At 50.9% G+C, this 22,712-nt stretch overlaps 1 protein-coding gene across 4 annotated transcripts in view; it reads left to right on the plus strand.

Moving 5' to 3' along the window:
• The first annotated feature begins 471 nt into the window (after window positions 1-471).
• Window positions 472-22,712, plus strand: part of SCNN1A (sodium channel epithelial 1 subunit alpha) — a 30,818-nt gene continuing 8,577 nt past the window's right edge. For 2 of the 4 annotated variants that reach the window (XM_046010681.1, XM_046010684.1), the window contains exons 1-4: window positions 6,314-6,785; window positions 6,947-7,306; window positions 18,098-18,365; window positions 19,210-19,400. In XM_046010681.1, coding sequence (XP_045866637.1) covers window positions 6,951-7,306; window positions 18,098-18,365; window positions 19,210-19,400 — 815 coding nt within the window. In that variant the 5' untranslated portion in view covers window positions 6,314-6,785; window positions 6,947-6,950. The other 2 variants (XM_046010683.1, XM_046010682.1) reach the window with 2 other exon arrangements.

Genomic DNA, 22,712 nt, shown 5'->3' on the forward strand with positions numbered 1-22,712 from the left:
GGGGCTGCGCTCTTTCCCCGGTCAAGGGAACTGGGGGCTGGGACTGGACTCAGCACTGAGCTCTCCAGTGCATGAAGGCATGTCTGTGTGTGTAGGATCCCCAGAGCCTTTTTCCTCCTTTTTCTTTTTTACATTTTATTATGGAAATTTGCACATAACATATATGTACACAAAAGGGAAGAAAATAATATTGTGAACTCCAGCTTGGGCTCATGGCAGTTTCCTCCATACAGCCTTCCTCTATTCTTCCAATCTTCCCTTGATTATTTAGAAGCAAACCCCAGACACAGATCATGTCATTTGAAAATATGGCAAGATTTGATCCAAAAGACAGGAGGAACTCCTGTTTCTTTTAACTGAGGTATAATTCATAAACAATGAAATGCATAAAGTACACGAATCTTATGTATACAGATCAGTGAATTTTCACTTTTGCATGTTTTTGTGTATCTCCCTAGAACATTTCCTGCACTTCAAAAGGTTCCTGCTTCACAGGTAAGCACTATCTCAAATCTTTTTAATGCCCAACTGGCTGGACTACGTTCTTTTTTCTGCTGCCAATCTTATGCTGTCACGTCAGCCTTCAAGGACTCTCTGGATCCTAGACGAGAGCCTTAAGATCTGGACTTTTATCCTGGTCCCATCACTTCCTCTCTCTGAGCCTCTTTTTTTTTTTTTTTTTTCCCCTTTGCCAGTCACCTGCTGGTTTGCTTACAGATCTGTTCTCTAGTTTCCTCGGGTCTGTGCTATATTACTACTGGAAACTACATTTCCCAGATTCCTTCTGGGTAGGTTCAGCCAATAGGAAGACAGGTGGGAGGAGGACAGGTAGGTGGGAGGAGGAAAGAAGCCAGGCTCTTTCTCCCTGTCTCTCTTTGCTTTCAGACTTCGGACCTCACCTGCGGTTGGTTGTGCTTCTTCCTTCTCTTCTTTCATAATCCCATCTCCTCTCCGGCAGCCCCCACTATTTACTTCCTGCCAAATGGCTTACGGGGCCTCTGGGTCTATAATGCCACATAACCCTGCCGGTTTTCCAGCCCTGGAGGTGAGGCGGCTTCCTGCTTTGCTGCGTTCTGGGTTGTCTTGCTGTCCCGCTTGGCTTCTTATCTCCTTCATCACCCATGGACCAACCCCCTGGGTTAAATTTCTTCCACTTGAAAGACTTAGAGCTTTTCCTGTTTCTAAGCTGGACCACGATGGACAAAGCTTAGCAACAAGTGGTTATTATGCCCACCCAGCCCTCTCCAGGAGGATGAAGGAAACTCACAGTGGGGATCCATGAGTTCTTTATGGGCAGGGCATTGTCTTGGTTTCTTTCCTTTGTGTTCTTTGCCAGCTTCCTTCAAGTTGTACTGAGTTTCTTTACCCCACAGATTCCCAAAACATTTGGGAGTGGGCTTTTCTCCCAGGCCTTCCTCTAAGGGGCCTGCTGAGAGATCCTTCTTCCTAGAGGTCCAGGAAGAATCCAAAAAGGGGGTTGGTGGGAATGGATTCTGTTTTTTTTTTTTTTTTAAGATTTTAATTATTTATTTGCCAGACAGAGATCACAAGTAGGCAGAGAGGCAGGCAGAGAGAGAGAGAGGGAAGCAGATTCCCTGCTGAGCAGAGAGCTGATGCGACGAGATGCGGGCTCCATCCCAGGACCCTGAGATCATGACCTGAGCCAAAGGCAGAGGCTTAACCCACTGAGCCACCCAGGCACCCTGGAATGGATTCTTTAAAAAAATTTTTTAAAAGATCTTATTTACTTATTTGACAGAGCACAAGCAGTGTGTGTGTGTGTTGGGGGGGGTGCTGTGGCAGGCAGAGGGAGAGGAAGAAGCAGGCTCTCCGCTGAACAGGGGCTCGGTCTTGGAGGGGGGGCTCGATCCTAGGACCCTAGGATCATGACCTGAGTTGAAGGCAGAGGTGTAACCCACTGAGCCACCCAGGCGCCCCACGAATGGATTCTTTTGGATACTCTTTCTTTTTTTCCTCTTCCCCACGCTGCTCTTAGCCAAAAAGTGCCCTTAGAAAGGGTCTGGGAAACACTGAGAGATGTGTCATGGGTGAGGGCCAGCCTTCTCCAGGTTGTTTGCATTTTCACTGGGGATCATCCTTCTCTATACTCCCAAAGAATCATCCAGTTGTCATTTGTGCCAGGGTAGAGAAATTCTGCCTTGACCCAACGGAATAAACTTCTAATGGTGAACTTCTAAGCCTCCTGCCAGGTGACGGGAGTAGGAGTGGCAAGGAGGAATTTTCTGGTGCATCCTTTTAGGTTAAGGAGAAATCCATACCATTTAGCGCAGATAGAAGTATCACTGTTTTCCACAGTGGGCAGCCCAATGTTGAAACACTAGTTAGCTCTAAGTAGTGAGAACAGAGAGTTGCATTTAATTGAGTGACTCATTTTTTACACTAGAAAGGATAGAAGCTGAAATGGAAAAAGTGAAGGAAATTTAGATAAATTAATAGATGGCAAATTAATGAGTTATCCGAGGAAATCAGGATGCTTTCTCCTAGCACATTGCTCTCTGTCAAAGATGAACCTTGAGTCTGAAGATGCTGATTTTGCGGTCTTCTGCAGAGTGGGTCAACAAAGAGTGACCAGTAGACAGTGGGGGTCACAAAGACGAATAAGCCTAGCACCTGTTCTTAGAGAACTTAGTAGGATCTGTGCACACGCACACACACAAACCCACACGTGCACACATGCACAGGTTAATAGTATCCTGCAGTAAGTGCTGCCATAGAATTGTCAACAAGTGTGGGAGTGTGGGGGAGAAAGTGATTATTTCCATCATGTCCTGTTCCCCAGAGAGCAAGAGGCCAGAAGACCCTTTAAACTCAGGACCCTCATCCCACTGCAGACCCTCTATTTTACTTGTCTCCGTATAGCCTTTTCCCATTTTATGGTCAAAGCCTGGGGTCAGGGGATGGCTAGAACTGGGAGGGAAGGAACAGCTTGGTTTTTGGGAGAGGCTGGGGGAACTTCCAAACTGAGGACAACAAGGCCCTGGGTCCCCAACAGAGCAAGACTCCACTTCTTTGGAAGTCAGGAGAACAGCACTGAGGGGGAAAAAAGAAGAGGCTCAGCTCTCTTCTGGCTTCCCTCCTAACTCCTGGGTGACTTTGGGCACGTCACTTTGCACGTCACTTTGCTTCTCTGGGGCCGTGGTTCCTTCCTGCATTAAGTCAATTGGAAGGGGCCTTTGGGACCATCTGGGCTGCCTCACCCTCACTTGCCCCTGCCATTTCACTTTTCAGATGAGAGCACAGGGGCCCAGAGAGGTAACGTCCCTTTTTCAAAGTCACATAGTTTAAAGGCAAACATGGGAGTCACAGAATACCTATGACATGGTCCCATTTACAAAAATAAAATAAAAAAAAAATACACGTAGGCCTCTAAAAGCACACAAAAAGATCCAGACCAATATATAGATTACGACGGCTCTCCTTGGGTGGAGGGGTGGGTGGGAAATGGAGCCAAGGGGAGCTTTTGTCGTTCTGTGTATTTCTGTATTGCTGGAAAGCTGCATTGCCACAACAATGTGTTTAGGCATGATTTCTGCACTTTCAAAGATCATGTTTTATTTTACTTATTTATTTTTTAAATTTTATTTATTTATTTGACAGACAGAGAGAGAGCAGGAACACAAGCGAGGGAGGGGGGGGAGTGTGAGAGGGAGAAGCAGATTCCCTGCTGAGCAGGGAGCCCGATGTGGGGCTGGATCATAGGACCCTGGGATCATGACCTGAGTCGAAGGCAGACGCTTAACGATGGGGCCACCCAGGTGCCCCTGAAAGATATTTTAAATGGAGCCAGGACAGAAACAGAAGTGTAGGTCTCAGAAACAGAAACAGGTCTCAGATTTCCGTTTCTCACAACAATAAACTTGATCTGGTCCATTCCAGATCTAGGACACTTTCTCTAAGCCTGCGCTCCCTCCCGGTACCCTGCCAGGTAGTTCCAGGGACACCACGTGCTCCTGCTCAGCCCAGCCCAGCCCTTGCAATTCTGCTCACAGAGCCCTTGGAGTTGAAAACTCTGTGCTATGTGGCTTTAAGCCACGGTTGGATATCAGACACTAGCAAGGGAATACAGAGGACAGGGAAGTGTCTCTGGGAGACTTTCAGATCAAACAGGCAGGGTGCTGCATACCCTGTTTGTAGGTAGGATCACTCCTTGTTTAGGGACCTCACTTCAGGGAGCATGGAGGATCTAGGGGTGTCAGGGTCCCACGGGAACGTGGGGATGGTGTAACGAGAGCTTTTCACAGAGTCAGGGAGAGAATCGGGTTTTTGCTTTTGATTGCTGATGAGCCCATGCACTCTGTGTGTGAACCTCCACAGCTTTCAAAACCAAGTGCAGGGGAGCTCCAATTCCCCATGAGTCTCTGGTTGGTTCATCATGGGAAATAAATGGCAAATGCCTAAGCAGACAATCCCACAGGAGGAGAATCCTGATTTTGTGTTTCACTTGGCCGCCCTTTTGTTCTGTGCTCTCAGAAAACTGGCTTCTTCTTGTGGAGGGTCGGTTTCTTCATCTGGAAAATGAAGGAAAACCCAGCCTTTCCCTTCCTAGGAGGGGGCTGTCCCCCGCAGGCATCCAGGGAAGCCATGCGACCGGGCTGGGAATCCTGGTTGACAGCAGCTCTGACTTTAAGAGGCCACAAGAGAACTCCTGTCCCAAGAGGAAGCCTCAGGACCCAGCTGCCCCCTGAGTTTGGAGTACCCCGCTTCCCTCTCGTGTGCCTGGGAGACTCCTCCATATTCCTCAAGATGCAGTTGAGACGCTGCCTTCTCCAGGAAGTCTTCTGAGTTTCCTCAGGGTGAGTGCCTCTTCCTGCCCCTCCCCGGGGCTCCCTCAGCGCTCAGTTCTTATCTCTGTGCAGAGTCTTTATCTTCTGCTGCCCACCAGCCTGTCTTCTTCCACCCGCCTCTGTCGGTGCTCAGTGCTCAGGTGGGGCCTGTGTCTGCCTATCCAAGGCCTGCTCCCCCCAGGGAGGTGGCAGCAGCCAGTGACGAGTACTGAGTACTGGGGGCTGCCTCTGGTAGGGGTCCGCTGGGGCTGACCTGCCCTCAGGCTCAGGGTCTGGGCTGTGTGGTTGTGTCTGCTGTGCCTCCTTGGGCTTCTCTCTGGGATATCGCCCTGTGCCTTCCCTCTCTGCGTGCTCACTGCTTACATGTCACTCTTTATCCTCTTGCTGGATTAAGTTTGGAGTTGAGATTTTGGAGGAAAAACACAGCCCCGACCAGTGAGCTTTTCCTTCCTTCCAGGCCTGGAGCAGACAGGGCTTCCTCCGTGACGCCCAGTGCTGCCCACATCCCTCCCTGTCCCCTCGGTGTCAGCTGTCCCTAATGTGCCCTGGGCTCCAGGTCTGTGCCTGGGTGCCCTGCCTGGCCCCTGTGCTGCCTCTCCGTGACCACATTCCTGCAACCCCGTGACCACAACAGGGGACATTACACATTCCTGGCCTGGCAGCCAATGGTGTAAAAAAGAACAGAATGTCCTAGGGCCCCGCCCAAGCTTCAGCTTCACCTGGGCCCCTCCCTGGCCTGGACAAGGTAGGGGGTGGTAGTAAGGAGTCAGGAGGGAAGAGGATGGACTGGGGGGGGGGGGGGCGGCAGTGGGGCCAGGAGGCATTCCCACTTTATTGAGGAAGGAGGAAACTTGCAGATACCCCTTCTTCTTCTGCAAGACCTGGGGGTGAGGCTGACTCAGGGGTGCCTTTGGAAGGAGTCCCCAGGGAGGGAAACTAGCTCCTAGAAGCCCACTTGGGCTTCTTCCCCTTGATCTCCTGCCAGGGAGGGGAGAGTCCATTCAGGCCTGGCTCCCTCCCCATCACCCTCATCTCTCTGCCACTCCTCCTCCGACTCTGCCCTCCCTCCCAGGCCTCCATTCTGTCCTCCTCCATGGATCTCCCTTTTTCTGCCTTCTCTGTCCTCCTGGTCTCCCCGGCTTTAGTCCCCTCATCCCGATTGGTTCTTTTTCCTTTGTTTTGCCCTCCTGGCTTGGTGTTCAGGATTTCTCTCCTTGTCCATGATCTCTGGCCCTCTCCTGTCCATCTGTTTCTGGTCTCCTCGTCTGTCAGCATCCCCCACCGTTACTTTTCTGGGTGGGGGCTCTTGCCTTCTCCAGTCCCACGACTCCCCGGGCACCTGCGCTCAGGAGCCTTCCGCCCTTTGGAGAACTCTTAGCTCAAACTCCTCCTTTGCCCCTCCCCCTGCCCTGCTCACCTTTAATTGAGATGCTAATGAGGCTTCTGTCGCTTCCATCCCAGCCTGGCGGGCGGGCTCCCTAGCAGGCCGCCGCACCTGTCAGGTGAGGGGGAGGAGAGGCTCGCTTGCCAGATTCAACTGGAAAGGAACCAGTCCCAGTCCAGCCACAACCTGGGAGCTGGGAGCAGGAGGCAGTCAAGACGTCCTGGAGGCCTTTAGGCCTTGGGACAGAGGGAGTCAGGAAACAGTCCAGGGCCAGGGCCAGAGACGCAGGAGAGAGCCCACCTAGACTGAGAGGGGCCAAGGCGGGGAGGAAGAGGAAGAGAGGCAGGATCTGAGAGCCTGGCACACAGACGGGAGACAGGCAAGGAAGAAGAGTGCTGAGAAAGAGACCCAAAGAGAAGCAGAAAGGACGGAGAGAGGGGGAGCACGAGTCAGCGCTGGGACACAGAGGTCCTGCAGGAAGGAGACTAAAGACAGGGCAGACTGATCGCTGAGGAGACAGAAAGGGAGGTGCTGGGACAGAACCCCAAAGGTAGCTTCCCAGGGAAGCCCAGCTACAGCTCTTTCGACTCCTGCAGGTCAGCTGGCTCCTGGGAAGGTGGAGGGAGGGAGGGAGGGGCGGAGAAGAGGGGGCTCCCGACGGGGTGTGGGCCTGGCCAGGAGCACCCTCACTCTGGGTCAAGATGATGATGGGGGAGGCACCAGGGCCCAGAACTGACCACCCCCCCCACCCTCCAAGGCTCATGAAAGGAGAGCAGCGTGAGGAGCAGGGGCCGGGCCCCGAACCCACGGCCCCCCCGCAGCCCACAGAAGAGGAGGAGGCCCTGATCGAGTTCCACCGCTCCTACCGAGAGCTCTTCCAGTTCTTCTGCAACAACACCACCATCCATGGCGCCATCCGCCTGGTGTGCTCCCAGCACAACCGCATGAAGACGGCCTTCTGGGCCGTGCTGTGGCTCTGCGCCTTCTGCATGATGTACTGGCAGTTCGGCCAGCTGTTCGGGGAGTACTTCAGCTACCCCGTCAGCCTCAACATCAACCTCAACTCCGACAAGCTCGTCTTCCCCGCCGTCACCATCTGCAACCTCAACCCCTACAGGTCAGTCCGCTGTGTGGGGGCAAGGCTGGGCCAGAGCGGGCAGGGGTGGACTGCATGCCCGGCGGGAGGAGGGGGTACTCCTGACTCCCTGACTTGATGGGCTGGGGGCACTGGCCAGCTTATCCACAGTGTGGTTGCTGGAGCAACAGCGCCCTCCCCTTCCGTCCCTTCTACCTCCCATGGGTGGGGGGAGTGCCGATGGAGGGAGATGCGGCTACCCTGAAGGGCAGGGTAGAGATCATTCCCATTCCTTCCCCGGATTCCCTAAAGGGATAGGAGGGTGAAGAACAAGGCCTCCTCCACCTTGAGAGAAGAGTGTGGTGGAGAGGGGAAGCTGCGGCAGGTGCTGCGGGTGGTGGGTGCTGGGTGGGAGCCGGCAGGCCGGTCTCTTGGTGTTGGTATAGAAGGGGGCGTTTGTTTTGGAGAAAGTGACGTGGGGGGTGGCAGCCAAGCAGTCCCAGAGCGCTGAGGCTGGGGTGGAGCCAGAGGAGACCAGGACAGGATGGAACCCAGCCCCCTGGTCCTCTATTCCCCCAAAGACCCAGGTGACCCCTGAGGTGCTTTCTAACTCACCTGCCCCGGGTGCCTGACTTTTAAGTGCTGGGTGTGTCCTGCAGTTTTGGGTTTCATCGCTGTTCTTTGCCAGCTTTTCTTCTGGAAGCTCGAGGGGATGGTGACCACAGAGAAGAAAGGAGGGCGGGGCTGGGTGTTTATATACACCTTTTATTTGTGTTCATTCGCTGGGTCACCTTTGCTGGCACCTGGAACTTGCCCCCACACAATGTGAGGCCCCGGGCAAATGGGATCACTCATTCCTCCAGTCTTCCCCAAAGGCAGGTAGGTTCTGGGGGCCAGAGGATAAAATAAGATGGAAGAGTCAGGTGGCACAAATAACAGCAGGATGAAAAACAAAGGAACAAACCAACCCCCAAAACCAAAACACCAGGGCCGAGTGATCAGTCCAATAAAGACTGAGAGAGTCATAGTCTCTGCCTTCAGGGAGTGTAAGATTTATGGGTGCCTGCGGGTGTGACCGCAAGAGTGTGTGTGTGTGTGTGTGTGCGCGCGCGCCCCATTACGGATGATGGAGATTGGTCACATACTAAGGGTGGGGGGCCCCCCCATGCATTCTGTTTGTGTCCTAAGGTGTGTCACGGACCAATAAGGGTTGGGACGTCCTGTGCCCCAGAGAAAACACTGTGGGCCATTCCGGGGATTGGCCTCCATATGCCCTCCTGGCGAAGGGCCCATGTCATGCACCAGCCAGTGCTAAGTACTCTGCAGTACCCCCAAGTGCCCCAGCAGCCCCACGAGGCAGGGACTGTTATTATCCCTATTTTACATGGGAGGAAACCGAGGCAAAGACAGAGGAGAAGGCCACCGAGATAGTGACCTAGCTGTGAGTCACCCTCTGGTCACAAACCCTTGCCTCTTCTTAATTTCCTAGGCGCAGGACATGGAATAGATGAAGTTTGTAGTCAGACATTTACATGTCATTTCCTGGCTCTCCTTCCCTTCCCCCCTGCCCGGGGTCAGCCTCACTTTTCTTCCTTAGTGCCCATGGGCTTTTGCTTCTCTTCTTCGTGACCCTCTGCTGCTTCCCTGCCTGATCTTTCCCCCACTTATTCCCCTTCGCCCCCTTGGGCCGTGGTGGACCACTCTGAGCCAGCGGGGAGGGGAAGGCAGGCAGGTGGGAGGCTCTTGATAAACACTTATGCTTGGAAGACACAGGTGTGAGACGGAGAGGGCTGGGCTCCATCTGCTGAGGCCTGTATATTACCTAAGGTTCTGCAGGGGCTGGGTCATGGGTAGGGGTAATGGGCAGGCCAGGAAGAAGCCCCAGGGATTGAGACCTGAGCAGCAGGCTGGGAGGCAGGTGTCCACAATAGAATCTCTCTGGCATGACTGATGGCCTCAGGGCTTAGCGGAGAGAGTGCGCCCCAGGACCGGATGGGAGTCTGGGAAGGCCCCCTAGCCCAGGGAACAATGTGGACCGCCTGACACGGGCTCACCCCTGTGCTGTGTGCTTTATTTATTTATTTTTTAAGGCTTTTTTTTTTTAAATTTGAGAGAGAGACAGAGATAGTGAGAGAGAGATTGAAAAAAAGCAGGCTCCCCACTGAGCAGGAAGCCCCATGGCTCAATCCCAGGGCCCTGGGATCATGACCCAAGCTGCGGGCAGATGCTTAACCAAATAAGCCACCGGGCAGATGCTTAACCAAATAAGCCACCGGGGTACCCCTGCCCTGGGTGCTTCATAAGGACTGTCTCATTGACTCTTGGCAAGTCTGGGTAAGACATTATTATTTCCCTTTGGAAATGGAGGTGACATGATTTAAGCTAGTAAACTGAATAATTTGAACAAATAATAAAGAAATAACAACAACAATAGCTAATATACTAATTCTATAGTACTTAATGTGTGCCGGATAGAAGTTTATATTTAATTCTCACAAAAGACTTCTGAAGTAGGTACTAGTATTAGGCCCATGTTATATGTGAGGAGATGGAGGCCCAGAGAGGTTGAGTAACCTGCCCGAGTCACACAGGTGAACAGTCACCCTGCCACACCCACCCACCCACCCCACCGAGCAGCCAGTGCATCTCAGGTTACCGCTGAGTCACAAACCCAGTGTGTTTGATTTCAACGCTCTTCTCCCTTTGCACTTTAAGGAGGAGCCCGGTGAAGTGCCACAGAGTTGCGGGCTGCTGCTGGGGGCCTATGAGGAAGAGCAGGAATAAGATGGGGGTACTTGGGGCTCCTGGAAGGGCTCAATTGGTTAGGTGTCTGTCTTTGGCTTGGTCAGGATCCCAGGGTCCTGGGGTTGAGCCCCATATTGGGCTCCCTGCTCACTGGTGAGCCTGCTTCTCCCTTTACCTCCCGCCCCACCAGCTCATGCTGTCCCAAATAAATAAATAAAATCTTAAAAAAAAAAAAAAAAAAAAGCTGAGGAGTACTCATCAGGAGTGTCAGAGAGGGATCCAGGGCTCTTGGCTCCTGTTCTAGGAGAGAGGCAGGGGTGGGTGGTGACCCGAGTGTGAATCATGGCTGCTGGCTGGCGGCAGGTGCAGGGGACGGGCCAGATGCGTGATTCCTCCAGGGAAGTAGCAGGGAGGAGGTGGAGACCAGTGGACAGGACAGAAGAGCTGGGGAGGGAACAGGAATGAGGCAGAGTCAGAGCAGGGGTGCCCACAGCCGGCAGCCGGATGTCCCCGGCCAGCAGAGGCAGAGCGGTCTGAGGCTGCTTGGTCATTTCCGGAAGAGGGAGCGAGGGGTTGAAGACCTTCCATACTAAGCAAGGAAGCGCTGAGAATCCGGTGTGAAGGGTCACCCAGAACAGTCTCTTTCTTTCTTGTCAACAAAGGGCTTTTCTCACCTGAGAAAGAGCCAGTCATATCCACATCGAGAGAAAACAGAGCCCGAGAACACATTTTTCATCTAGTCCCAGGAGGGACTGAGGCTGGACCTAAGGAAGAGCTTGAGATTCTCAGACAGCAAAGGAGGTCATGGGATCCTTTCCCAAAGATGGTAAATCCCTTCCCAAGATTGCGCAGGAGTGGGATGAGGAGAGGGGAAGTTCCCCAAAGAGAGACGCTTTTGGTGGGGAGGGCTCTGAGCTGGTCCTCTATGCCTAACCCTGCAGGATCTGGAAATCAGGCTTTGTGGGTCGCAGGCTGGGCATGAACAAGAGCCCAGACTCTTAGGACTGCCCTCCTCGGCCCCCAGTGATGGGCTCCTTCTCGTGTCAGGACCCTCCCCACCTCTGTAGCAGCTGTTCTTAGAAAGTTCTTCCTTAGGGACACCTAGGTGGCTCAGTTGGTTGAGCGTCTGCCTTCGGCTCCGGTCATGATCTCTGGGTCCTGAGATCGAGCCCTGTGTCAGGCTCCATGATGGGCTTGGAGCCTGCTTGGGATTCTCTGTCTCCCTCTCTGCCCCTCTGCCCTCCCCCACCCCTGCACCTGTGCACCCTCCCGCTAAAAACAAAACAAACCAAACCAAAACAAAAAAACCAAAATTTTCTTCCTTAAATAGAGCTGCAGTTGACCTCGTTAAAACTTCTAGCCTCTGCTTCTGGTTCTGTCTCTTTGAAGCAGCCCTAAAGACACCTTCTCCTTTACCCACTGACTAGGACAACAGCGCCTGCCTGCAGCTTGCAAAGTCCACTCTCAGATTCGGATCCTCCTAACAAGCTCCTTAGATAAGGAAGGAGAATCCTCGCCACCCCATGCCCCCCGCCCCTGCCCCCCCAAGTCAGATGGGCAAACCGAGACTCTGAGAACCTATAGGCTTTGCAAAGGTCGTCCAGCTGTTAGGCAGAGAGGCCAGGATTGGAATCTGCTCTTAGGCTCTACCTTTTTTTTTTTTTTTTTAAAGATTTTATTTATTTATTTGACAGAGAGAGATACAAGTAGGCAGAGAGGCAGGCAGAGAGAGTGAGAGGGAAGCAGGCTCCCTGCCGAGCAGAGAGCCCGATGCGGGACTCGATCCCAGGACCCCGAGATCATGACCTGAGCCGAAGGCAGCGGCTTAAACCACTGAGCCACCCAGGCGCCCCGGCTCTACCTTTTTAAGCCCACAGAGTTCCATGGTGGATAAGTAGCAGGCAGGACACCTGTGTCTCCATGGCCTGCTTTTCTCCACCAACAGCAATGAGAATAAGACAACAGCAGGAGCTGCACAGTACCTCCTCGGCCGGGTGTTTTTCTCAGGACTTTTCCTGTATTAACTCATTTACTCCCCATAATAACCTGATGCCGCAAGTACTATGAATAGTCCCATTTTACATGTGGTAAAGCAGAGGCACAGAGGATAAGTAACTGCTTCAAGGCAAACCATCTAAACCGTGGGCAGGGCTCAGACATCCATCTGCAGAGCTGATTAGAACTTATTTTCTTAGTTTCTGGATGAAACGGTTTCTCGAGTTTTCAGTCCCTGGGCTGTCTCTCCTCGGGACAAGCATTCGTTTGGGAACATATATTGTTCTTAAAATGTTGCAGCCCGGACTGAGTTGAACTTGCTGTCTGAGAGCTCAGAACTGATTCTAGAGGGGCTGACTCTGGCTTCAAGGAGAGGCTCACTGCTGAGGGGCTGCTCCAGGGCACCTGCCCATGAACACTGTGGTGAAGGCTGAGTTCCCAGAGGCGGGGTGTGTGTGTGTGTGTGTGTGTGTGTGTGTGTGTGTGTGTGTGTGTAAGGGTTCCATCGGGGCTGTCTGTTCCCAGCCCGCTGGGAGGCAGGTTGGGGGCGCTAAGATTTGGAGGAGAATGGGACTGAGGAAGGGTCAAAGAAAGGGAAATCAAGGCTTCTAGGTCGTCCCTGGAGGACGGAGGGAGGAGAGTAGGTCCTCAGATGCACACTGACTAGAGAGGAAGCTGGTGATTTTCCAGTGCTCAGCCTGCCTAGGGCATCCAGAAGGCTGAGTGCAAATGTTCTGCTAGGGTCCTCCAGGGGGGTGGGATGAAGGCCTAGGCAAATCCAAGGCTGCCCAGTGAGAAGGGCTCTCCCTTGAGAGGAGGCCACCAAGGGGAAAGAGGGAGGGAGGAGAGGCACACAGGGAGGTGGCCAGGGTCTCAGCCCCTAAGTCTCTCAGTCTCCCTGCTCCTGCTAGTCTGTCCTGAGCGGGAGAAGAGGGGCTGAAGGGGAGATGGCCAGGTGCTGAGAAAGGAGATTTTGCTCCCCATTCTCAAGTGCTTCTGAGCCCAGAGGCAGAAGTAGTGGGAAAAGCAGGGACCATGAAGTCAGACAGGCCTGGACTCAGATCTTGGCTCTGGGACTTCCTTGCTGAGTGGCCCTGGAGAAGCTGCCCGGGTGATGGATGGTCCTCAGTTTCTTCAGCTGTCAAATGGAGATAGTAGTGTCTGCCTGGCTGAATTGTGGGAGGGTGTGGGAGCTGGGTAGTGACCATGGCTGGGTAGGAGGTCAAGGTTTGAAGTCTGGACTGTTTTGCTGAAGCCCCCACGTTTGCATTCTTTATTCCCTCCTCTGCCCTGCTCTCTTTCCGGCGCCCTCCCGCTTGCAGGATAAGATCTGATGTCACTAGTGGGTTTTACTCCACATCACTTCTCTTAGTTCGAGGTGTCAGCCGAAAGGGAGGGAGAGATTTATTTTCTGAAGGGGGAATATGGGAATGCTTCTCCCTTCCTTAAGCAACTCCCTATCAACCAAAAGGAGAGAGGCAGACCTTGGGAGAGGGAGTGTGTTTTCTGTGGAGCCTGGCCTCTTCTGGAGGTGGGGTTGGGGTCTCATCAGAGGCCTCTCTGGAAGAGGCAGGAAGGAGCCAAATAGGAAGGGGTCTGTCAAGGGGGGAACTGGCATAGGGACAGCCTGGGGCTCTGTGGGGAGGAGCAGTGTGGCTAGAGAAGGTGCTAGACTTTCTGAGTCGAAGATGAGTGTACAAGGGGAGTGTACAAGGCAGAAGATGGACACAGAGGAACTTGAGACAGCTTAAGGGGGTGTGGAAAGGGAATGCTCGGCCAGAGATGTGGTGACTATGTGACAATTACTCCAGCCAAGGTGGCAGACCTGGATTCTTCCTATGTGAGTGGGAGAAAGACGATTGCGTTTCTCAGGCTTCGGGCTCCTGTCCGTGTCTTCCAGGTACTCAGTGGCCTGTTCATTTTGTGTCACTGAATATTTTCTTACTTAACCCCCTGAGACCTTCACATGGTATAGAGACCTAGTGTTATGCCCCTTTTACAGGTGGGGAGACTGAGGCTGGATTCAAAAAGGGTGAGTTACTTACCAACATTACCCAGCTGGAAGTGTGTGGTGGGAACACCAGGACACACATCTAGTTAATTCTGGGTCCGGTGCTCCTTCTGGGGCAGCTTGTTAACCTCCTAAAATAGCCAGCACTGGCAGGGACAGAGTGGAGGACAGTGTGATGGCTGGAGTGCTTTCTGACCCGGTTTCTGGCTGGGTAACCTTGAACAAGCCACATGCCTCAGGTTTTTCACCTGCGAAAAGGAATGACAATAGTATTAGCTGATAGTGGCCAGCAGTTTGCTGAATTATACTGAAGATTACATTACATTATGTCCTTTCTAATACCACAGCGCCTGGCTCAGAGTAAGTGCTCAATAAAGACTACCCGATTCTGCCATCCTTTGAATTACCCAATCACAAGCAAGTCTCTGGGAATGTCAGACACACACCTCTGACCTGAGCTACATTTTCTGAAGAGATGAGGGGCAGCCGGAGTGGATGCCTGGGGCCCAGCCAGCTAGACTTTATGAAGGAGGGAGAAACTGAGCTAGTGGAGGAGACAGTGAGGGTATGGCCTAGAGACTGGTTAGGGCCCCTGGGGTTCTTGTAAAACAACCTTGTTTGGGCCCCACCCTTTCCCACGAAACCCAAAACCCAAATCTCTGGCAGTGCCCCTGACACACACGTATTTGACCTCGTCTCATCTCTTCTCTTCCTCTCCTCTCCTTCCTCCCCTCTCCTCTCCTTCCTTCCTTCCTTTCTTTTATTTTTTTTTTTAGAGACAGAAAGAGAAAGTGTGAGTGAGGGGAGGGGCAGAGGAAGAGGGAGAGAGAGAATCTTAAGCAGGCTCCATGCCTAGCCTGGAGCCCAATGTGGGGCTTGATCTCACCACCCTGAGATCATGACCTGAGCCAAAACCAAGAGTCAGATGCTCAACCGACTGAGCCACCCAGGTGCACCTTGACTTTTTCTTTAATTGAAGCAAAACTGGTCACTTGGGTGACTCAGTCGGTTAAGCATCGGCCTTGGGCTCAAGTCATGATCCCAGAGTCCTGGGATCGAGTCCCATGTGGGGCTCACTGCTCAGTGGGGAGTCTGCTTCTCCCTCTCCCTCTGCCCCTCTTCCTGCTCCTTCTCTCTCTCAGATGAATAAAATCTTAAAAAAAATAATGGAGGTATAATTGATATACAGTAACATGCACAAATCTTAAGTCCTCACTGAAGTTTGACTATCAAGATCCTGAACATTTCCATTATCTGGTGGCCCTTTGAAGTCCATTCCTCTCCCTCTCCCGCTGTCATTCTCTGACTTCTATCACCATCAGTTAGTTTGACCTGTTCTCGGATTTTTTAAAGGAAATCATACATTTTTTTCTTTTTGTGTGTGTGTGTGTGTCTGGCTCAACTTACTGATTTTACTGTATTTCTGAAATTCTCCAATGCTTTTTGCCTGTATCAGCCTCCTTTTATTGCTGAGTGGTATTGATGGACACTTGGGTTGTTTTCAAGCTTTTTGCTCTTATTAATAAAGCTGCTATGAACATTCACGTACAACTCTTTATGTTTTCATTGTGCTTGAATAAATAGCTAGGAGTGGAATCGGGTAGAATACCCGGAAGTGAAATTGCTGGGTCATGAGGTAGATGGTTGTTTAACTTTGGTAGTCGAGGGCTACCAAGCAGCCCTCGACTGTGCCATTATAGACTCCCACCAGCTGCAACTCCAGCTGCTCTCCATTCCCACCAGCTGCAGCTCCAGCTGCTCTCCATTCTCACCAGCGTTTGACATTGTCAATCTTAGGTTTAGACTTTTTTTTTTTTTTTTTAAAGTAGGTCCCATGCTGGGTGTGGAGCCCAATGCATGGCTTGAACTCAGGACCTTGAGATCAAGACCTGAGCTAAAATTAAGAGTCAGATGCTTAACTGACTGAGCCACCCAGGTGTCCCTAGGTTTAGCCTTTGTAATGCGTGTTAAATGGTGCCTCATTCTTTTTTTTTTTTTTTAGAAGTTTGCCTTAAAATTTCTATCTTTTGTTGAAGTGTAGTGAGGATTAATTTTGTTGAGCACCTTTTCATGTGTTTAGTGACTATTTGTGTATATCTTTTGGCGCATTTTTACTTTTATTGTCTTTTGTTTGGATTTGTTTTCGGTTCATTTAAAAATTTGCCTTTTTTATTGCTGATTTGTAAGAGATCTTTATATTGCAGGATAAGGTTTTCCTAAGGTGTTTTTAATTTTATTTTATTTAAATTCAATTAATTAACATATAACATATTATTAGTTTCAGAAATGGAGCTTAATGATCCATCAGTTGCTTCCTTAGATATATATATGTCTCTCTATATAATATGTATAATACATATATGTATATATACACATATATAATATATATTCATATATATACATATTCATAATATGAATATATATATTCATATTATATACATATATAATATATATTTATATATACATATATATTTTTTTTACAAATAAATATTTTTTTAACCAAAAATCATAACCTTAAGGTCATGAAGATATCTTCGATGTTTCCTTCTAGAATCTTTCTGCTTCTGAATTTTATGTTTGGGTCTATGATCCAACCTGATTTAATATTTGTGTATAAACTGAGGTAGAGGTTGAGTTTCCTTTTTTTTTTTTTTAATTTTTTGTTTTTCTTCTCCACACAGCATACAGTTGTTCCAGCACCATCTGTTTGAAAAAATTATTTTCATTAGCTTTTGTCAAAACTCAGTTGACTGTATATGTGTGAGTTTATTTCTGGACTTTATTCTGTTCCATTAATCTATTGTCTATCCTTACATAAGCACTGCCCTGTTTTGCTGACTGTGGCTTCACAGTGAGTTTGAAGTCAGATAGAGTTAAGGACTCCAGCTTTGCTCTTTTCCAAAATTGTTTTGAGGGATGCCTGGCTGGCTCAGAAGAATATGGGACTCTTGATTTCAGGGTCTGAGTTGGAGCCCCACGTGAGGTATAGAGATTACTTAAAAATAAATAAATAAACTTAAAAACAGAATTGTTTTGACCACTGTACATTCTTCCCATTTCCACATACACCTTAGAATCAGCCTGTCGGTTTCTTCAGAATGTCTGCTGACCCATGAACTCATGTAACTCTCCATTCATTTTGACCTTTGAGTTCTGTCAGCATGATTTTCAGGATAAAGCTCTTGCCTGCCTTTCATTAAATTTATTCCTGGTATTTGATGTTGTTTATGTTATTTAATATGGTGTTGTTTTGTGATTTCATTTTTCCATCTTTTTGTTGCTATTATTTAGAAATACAGTGAATTTTTGTACATTGGTTTTGTATCCTACAACCTTGTTGAATTTATTAATGTGTCTATTTTGTTTTGGTAGATTCTAGCCCTAAGGCACTGCTATTATGGACTTTCATGATGGAGAGGGTAATAGCGCCTGTACGAGAAGGAATGTGATGATTTACACTGGACAGTGTTTAACTTCTGGTGTTTGGGCCCCACCCATCACTCATTAAAACTGAGTCTTTGATGGGGAGGGGCCGTGTGCAGCTTCTGTAGTTTTAAAGTTCCTGAGGAAGTTTTAGAAGTGCAGTTCAGCACCCCTAATTTAGCAGGTGCTAGGTGGCAGACGGGCCCAAAGCCCACTTTGGGGAGCCCGCGGGGACCCGGGTGGGATGACCCGCACACCGCGGGTCCGAGGGAGCGTGTGGGCGCAGGACGAGGCCACACCCTGTCCCTGCTCTGGAAACCGGCAGAGGAGTTCCGGGCTCCCCTCTCCGCCAGGGCGAGTGGGAGGAGAGCGCCCCCCGGCCAGGCGCCTCCCGCCTCTCCCTTCTGATAAACAGGCTGTAATAACGTCGTCACCGCTGAGGCTCACAGTCGCCTCCACTGCCCCCGCGGAACACCTTGTCTACACCCCAACGTCCCCCGCCCTCTGAGAGAGCCCTGGGGCCACCAGAGCTATTCCCCGCAGGCTTCTTGATGAACCGACCTTACCGGTTTCGGGAGAGGAAACTGGGGCCCTCAGGGGCCAGGGACTCGCGCGAGGTCGACCCCCCAGACCGACCCCCTTCCCATTGCCCCTTCCAGGGACACGCAAATTAAAGGGGAGCTGGAGGAACTGGACCGCATCACCGAGCAGACGCTCTACGACCTGTACAAGTACAACTCTTCCAGCACTGTGGGGGCCCACCTCCGCGGTCGTCGCGACCTCGGGGAGACTTGGCCGCACCCCCTACAGCGCCTGGCGGTCCTGGCCCCGCCCTCCCGGGTCCGCCAAGCCCGCAGCGCCAAATCGATTGTGCAGGACAACAACCCCCAAGTGGACAGGAAGGACTGGAAGATCGGCTTCCAGCTGGTAAGGCCCCGCCCCCTGAGCCCCGGAGGCCCCGCCCCCGGCCCCGCCCCGGCGCCGGTGGTCCCGGGTTCCGCCTGCGCCCGGGCCTCGCCTGCCTTTCCGGACCTCCTTCTGTTGCCTAGCGACGGGAGGCGGGACCTTGTCGGCCAGCAAAATACTTTAATTAGTTAACTAACACCTCTCTGTGTGCGGACTTGTGGGCTCTCCTCGCCCCGGCCTCTGTGGGAGCGTTCCAGCGGCCGGAAGTCAGATCTGTTGTGAAAAAAGCACCTTTCTGAATTGTCAGTCCCCGCCAGTGGGGCTCAGTTGGGACCCACCAGTAGGGAAGTGGGGCTCTCACGGCCTAAGAGAGAAGGAGGAGACAGGAGAAAGACTTAAAAAGATTGTTTTAATAAAAAGTAAAATGGAGCATAAGCGGAAGTGGGGGAGTAACAGAGGAAAGAAGAGCGACCCTGTTTGGGGAGAGTGGACCATACAGCCAGGAGACCTGGGTTTTCATCCTAGCTCTGTTACTGGGGCAAACCTCATGATTCCTCCGTCTTGCCATCGGTAAAATGGGGAGACGAATGCTTGCTCCACCCTCTTGCAGAGCTTGTAGAAATGACCCACAAGGTGTGTACAGCTCCCCGTCTCCTTGGCCAACCACTCCCTTAAGCCCATGCTTTCCTGGTGCATTCTCCTCCGGGCTTCAGCTTCTGTCTGCCTTCTGTTATAACCCCGTCCTGGCTCCCCACCCCATCTATTAGCCTTCGGGACCCCAGACCACTCCATGTTTGACCTCAGCCTGTCTTACAGCCTGTCCCGTGCTGCCGGCTCTCTGACACTCTGTGATCTCTGTGTCTAGTGCAACCAGAACAAATCGGACTGCTTTTACCAGACTTACTCGTCAGGGGTGGATGCAGTGAGGGAGTGGTACCGTTTCCACTACATCAACATTCTTGCGAGACTGCGAGACACTTCTCTGGCCCCGGGGGAGGACATGCTGGACAACTTCATCTTCGCTTGCCGCTTCAACCAGGCCTCCTGCAGTCAGGCGTGAGTCCCTCGTGCCTGCCCTCCGTGCTCCCTACAGGGTCTCCTTCCCCAAGGGCAATCTGAGGCTCATGTGGGCGGCACCCAGGAAATGTTCGGTGCCAGGAGGAGAGGAGGGGCATGCACCTACCTCGCTCAGGTCCAAACCTCTGCCCTGTGGATTATCCTGCAGGGGTTCTTGGTCTGAGTGAGGCAGCCTAATAGGGATGCCCTGGAAAGGCTGGATGGAGTTGAGGTCTGGCTTTCAGACTCCCATGGCTGGAAGCATGCGTCTCCATCTTTCTAAGGCCTCTTTTTCACTAGCCCCAAACTCAAAAGTGCCTGGGAGGTCATCTTCTCAGAGGAGGAGGACAGTAATGGTTTGGTGGAAATAGCATGGACTCAATCAGGGAGTGAGCCTGAGTCCCTGCTCTGGCTCTGTAACTTCCCAGCCAGGTGACTCAAGGCATTTGACATCGCTCTGCAGAGAGCATTTCTTTGTTTATAAAATGGGGGAAAATGAGATCCATTCAATGTTCATTCAGCAAATACTGTTTACTATCTGGGCTGTGTGCCAGTCACTGTTCTAGGAATTTGGGATACAACAAAAAGGAAAATATATATAACTTTTGGCCTTTTGGCATTTCTATTCAGGCGATGAGGATGTTGATTATACCCATCTCCAAGTTCATGAGATAAGAAGTGAGGGCATTTTGTAAACTGCAGGGAGACTTGGGTCGCATCGCCCTTGAACTCCAACAGGTGAATGTGGCTTGCCCTTGGTTTCCAGGGGAGCTCTAGCTAAGGATCCCTCCCACTCCCCTGCAGTGCCCACCAGGCATTACCTGGGCCAGAACTCCAGTCATTACGTCCTCGCAAAGACGTCGTGGCAGGTGGCAGCCTCTGGCCCCTCCTACCCCTGCCTCCCCTGCCTTCCCTCTTATTCCTGCTGCTTGAGCTTCACCGTTTCAGGGGCCATCTGGCTGTCTCTGCCTGGCTGAGGAAGGGTGCTGAGGTAGCATCTCCACTCTCTAGGGGCCTTTCCTCCCCATGCCACTGCAGCACGGCAGCGAGGACAGATGTCACCTGCTTCTGCCCGCACCCTCACCTGGCACACACGCTCTGTCCCGCGCACGGGGGATTTTGTTCCTGTTTCTCGTCTTCATGTTTGATTGAAGACAGGAGCTACCTCCTAGGAAGCTCACACCTGCCACCGAGTGTCTCTAAATGTCACCTTCCCAAAGGTCCTCTCACTGTGCCAGCCCCCTGCTCGTACCTCCCCATCAATGGAAAGTCCAGAGTTCATCTCAGTCTTGACGGTTAGGTCACTTCCTTAGCTCAGAGCCTGGAGCTTCGTCATTTCTCACCCAGCTTATTATAATTCCCTCCCCTCCCATTGTCTTTTGGACTCCAAATCCTCTCTTTATTCTGCAACTACCCCAGTTAGTCCTGCTTAAAATCCTCCACGGTCTCTTATGGCCTCTGAAATAGAGTTGAAGCCCCTTATCATAGCTTTCTCCTTTTCTCTGTAATCTTTTCTCTAATAACAGCTTGATTGAGATACACACCATAAAATTCATCCTTTAAATATATACCATTCAGTGATTTATGGTGTATTCACAGAAATGTGCAAGCATGATCTAATTTTAGAACATTCTCCTCACCCCGAAAGGAAACCCTGCACCTATCAGCAATCACTCCCCATTCCCTCCCCTCCTCCAAGCCTTGGAAACCAGGAATCTACTTTCCATCTATATGTATTTCCTGTCATGGGCATTTCGTATACATAGAATCATACTCTATGTGGCCTTTGGTCTCTGGCTTTTTTCACTCAGCATGATATTTTCAAGGCCTGTCCATGTTATAGCATGTATCAACACTTCATTCTTTTAAATTTTTTAAAAAAGATTTTATTTATTTATTTGACAGAGAGATTGAGAGAACACAAGCAGGGGGAGCAGAGGGAGAGGGACAAGCAGAGGGAGAGGGAAAAGCAGGCTCCCCATTGAGCAGGGAGCCTGATGTGGGGCTTGATCCCAGGATCTTCGGATCACAATCTGAGCCAAAGGCAGGCACCCAATGACCGAGCCACCCAGCTGCCCCCATTCTTTCTAATTTGAAATTTTATTAATTTTTTTAAAATTTTACTTATTAGAGAGAGAGCAAGCATGAGTGGGGTTCTGGGGTGGCAGAGGGAGGGAGAAGCAGACTCCCTACTGAGCAGGGAGCCTGGCACAGGTCTTGCTCCCAGGACCCTGAGATCATGACCTGAGCTGAAGATAGACACTTAACTGACTGAGCCACCCAGGCGCTCCCGCCCCCAACCTTTTTAAAAAAGATTTATTTATCTATTGGGGGGAGGGGCAGAAGAAGAGGAAGAGAGAATCTTCAAGCAAACTCCCCACTGAGCATGGAGCCTGACGTAGGGCTCGATCCCACCACCCAAGAGAGCATGACCTGAGCCAAGGTCAAGAGTTGGACGCCCAACTGACTGAGCCACCCAGGCGCCAGCAGTTTGTTCTCCTGATGGCTGGGTAATACTCTGTTGTATGGCTAGCCCGCATTTTATTCATCTGTTTCTCGGTTGATGGACATATGGATTGTTTCTGCTTCTTGACTATTACGAGTAATGTTATGAACATTTCCATACAGTTTTTTGTAGGGATGAATCTTTTGATTTCTCCGAGGCATCCACCTGGGAGTGGAATTGCTGGGTCCTAGGGTAGTTCTGTATTTAATGTTTTGAGGAACTGGCAGACTATTTTCCAAGTGGCCATCACCCCAGTTTACATTTCCCTGGCAGTGTATGAGGGTTCTAAATCCTCCCCTTCCTTCACTTGCTACTGTCTTTTTTACTTTATAACCTTAATAGCAAACTTATATAGCTCTTCCTAAGTGCTAAGCCTCATTCAAAGGGTGATTTCATCCTTACCACACCCCGGTGAGGTAGGTACTGTTATCATCCTTGTTTTACCGGAGAGGAAACTGCAGTGCAGAGAGATGAAGTAACGTGGTGGGTTCCACGGCTCCTGCTTATTAAAGCTGGGGTTCAGACGCACATAGTCAAGTTCCGAAGTCCGTGCTCTTAACCGTCCCATTCTGTTGCTTCTCATAGATTCCCCTATTGTGCTGAATGTGTATCTCTTTATATGTGTTTTTTGCAAAATGTGATTGAGATGTATGTGTAAGTGGTGGTGCCTCATTTCACCTTTTTTTTTCTTAAAGATTTTATTTATTTGAGAGAGGAAGAGAGGGTGAGAGAGAGAGAGAGAGTGTGAGCGAGAAGAGGCAGAAGCAGGCTCCCCACTGAGCAGAGAGCGCGACGCAGGGCTCGAT

Source organism: Meles meles, chromosome 7 (assembly GCF_922984935.1).
Source record: "Meles meles chromosome 7, mMelMel3.1 paternal haplotype, whole genome shotgun sequence".
NCBI lineage: Eukaryota > Metazoa > Chordata > Mammalia > Carnivora > Mustelidae > Meles > Meles meles.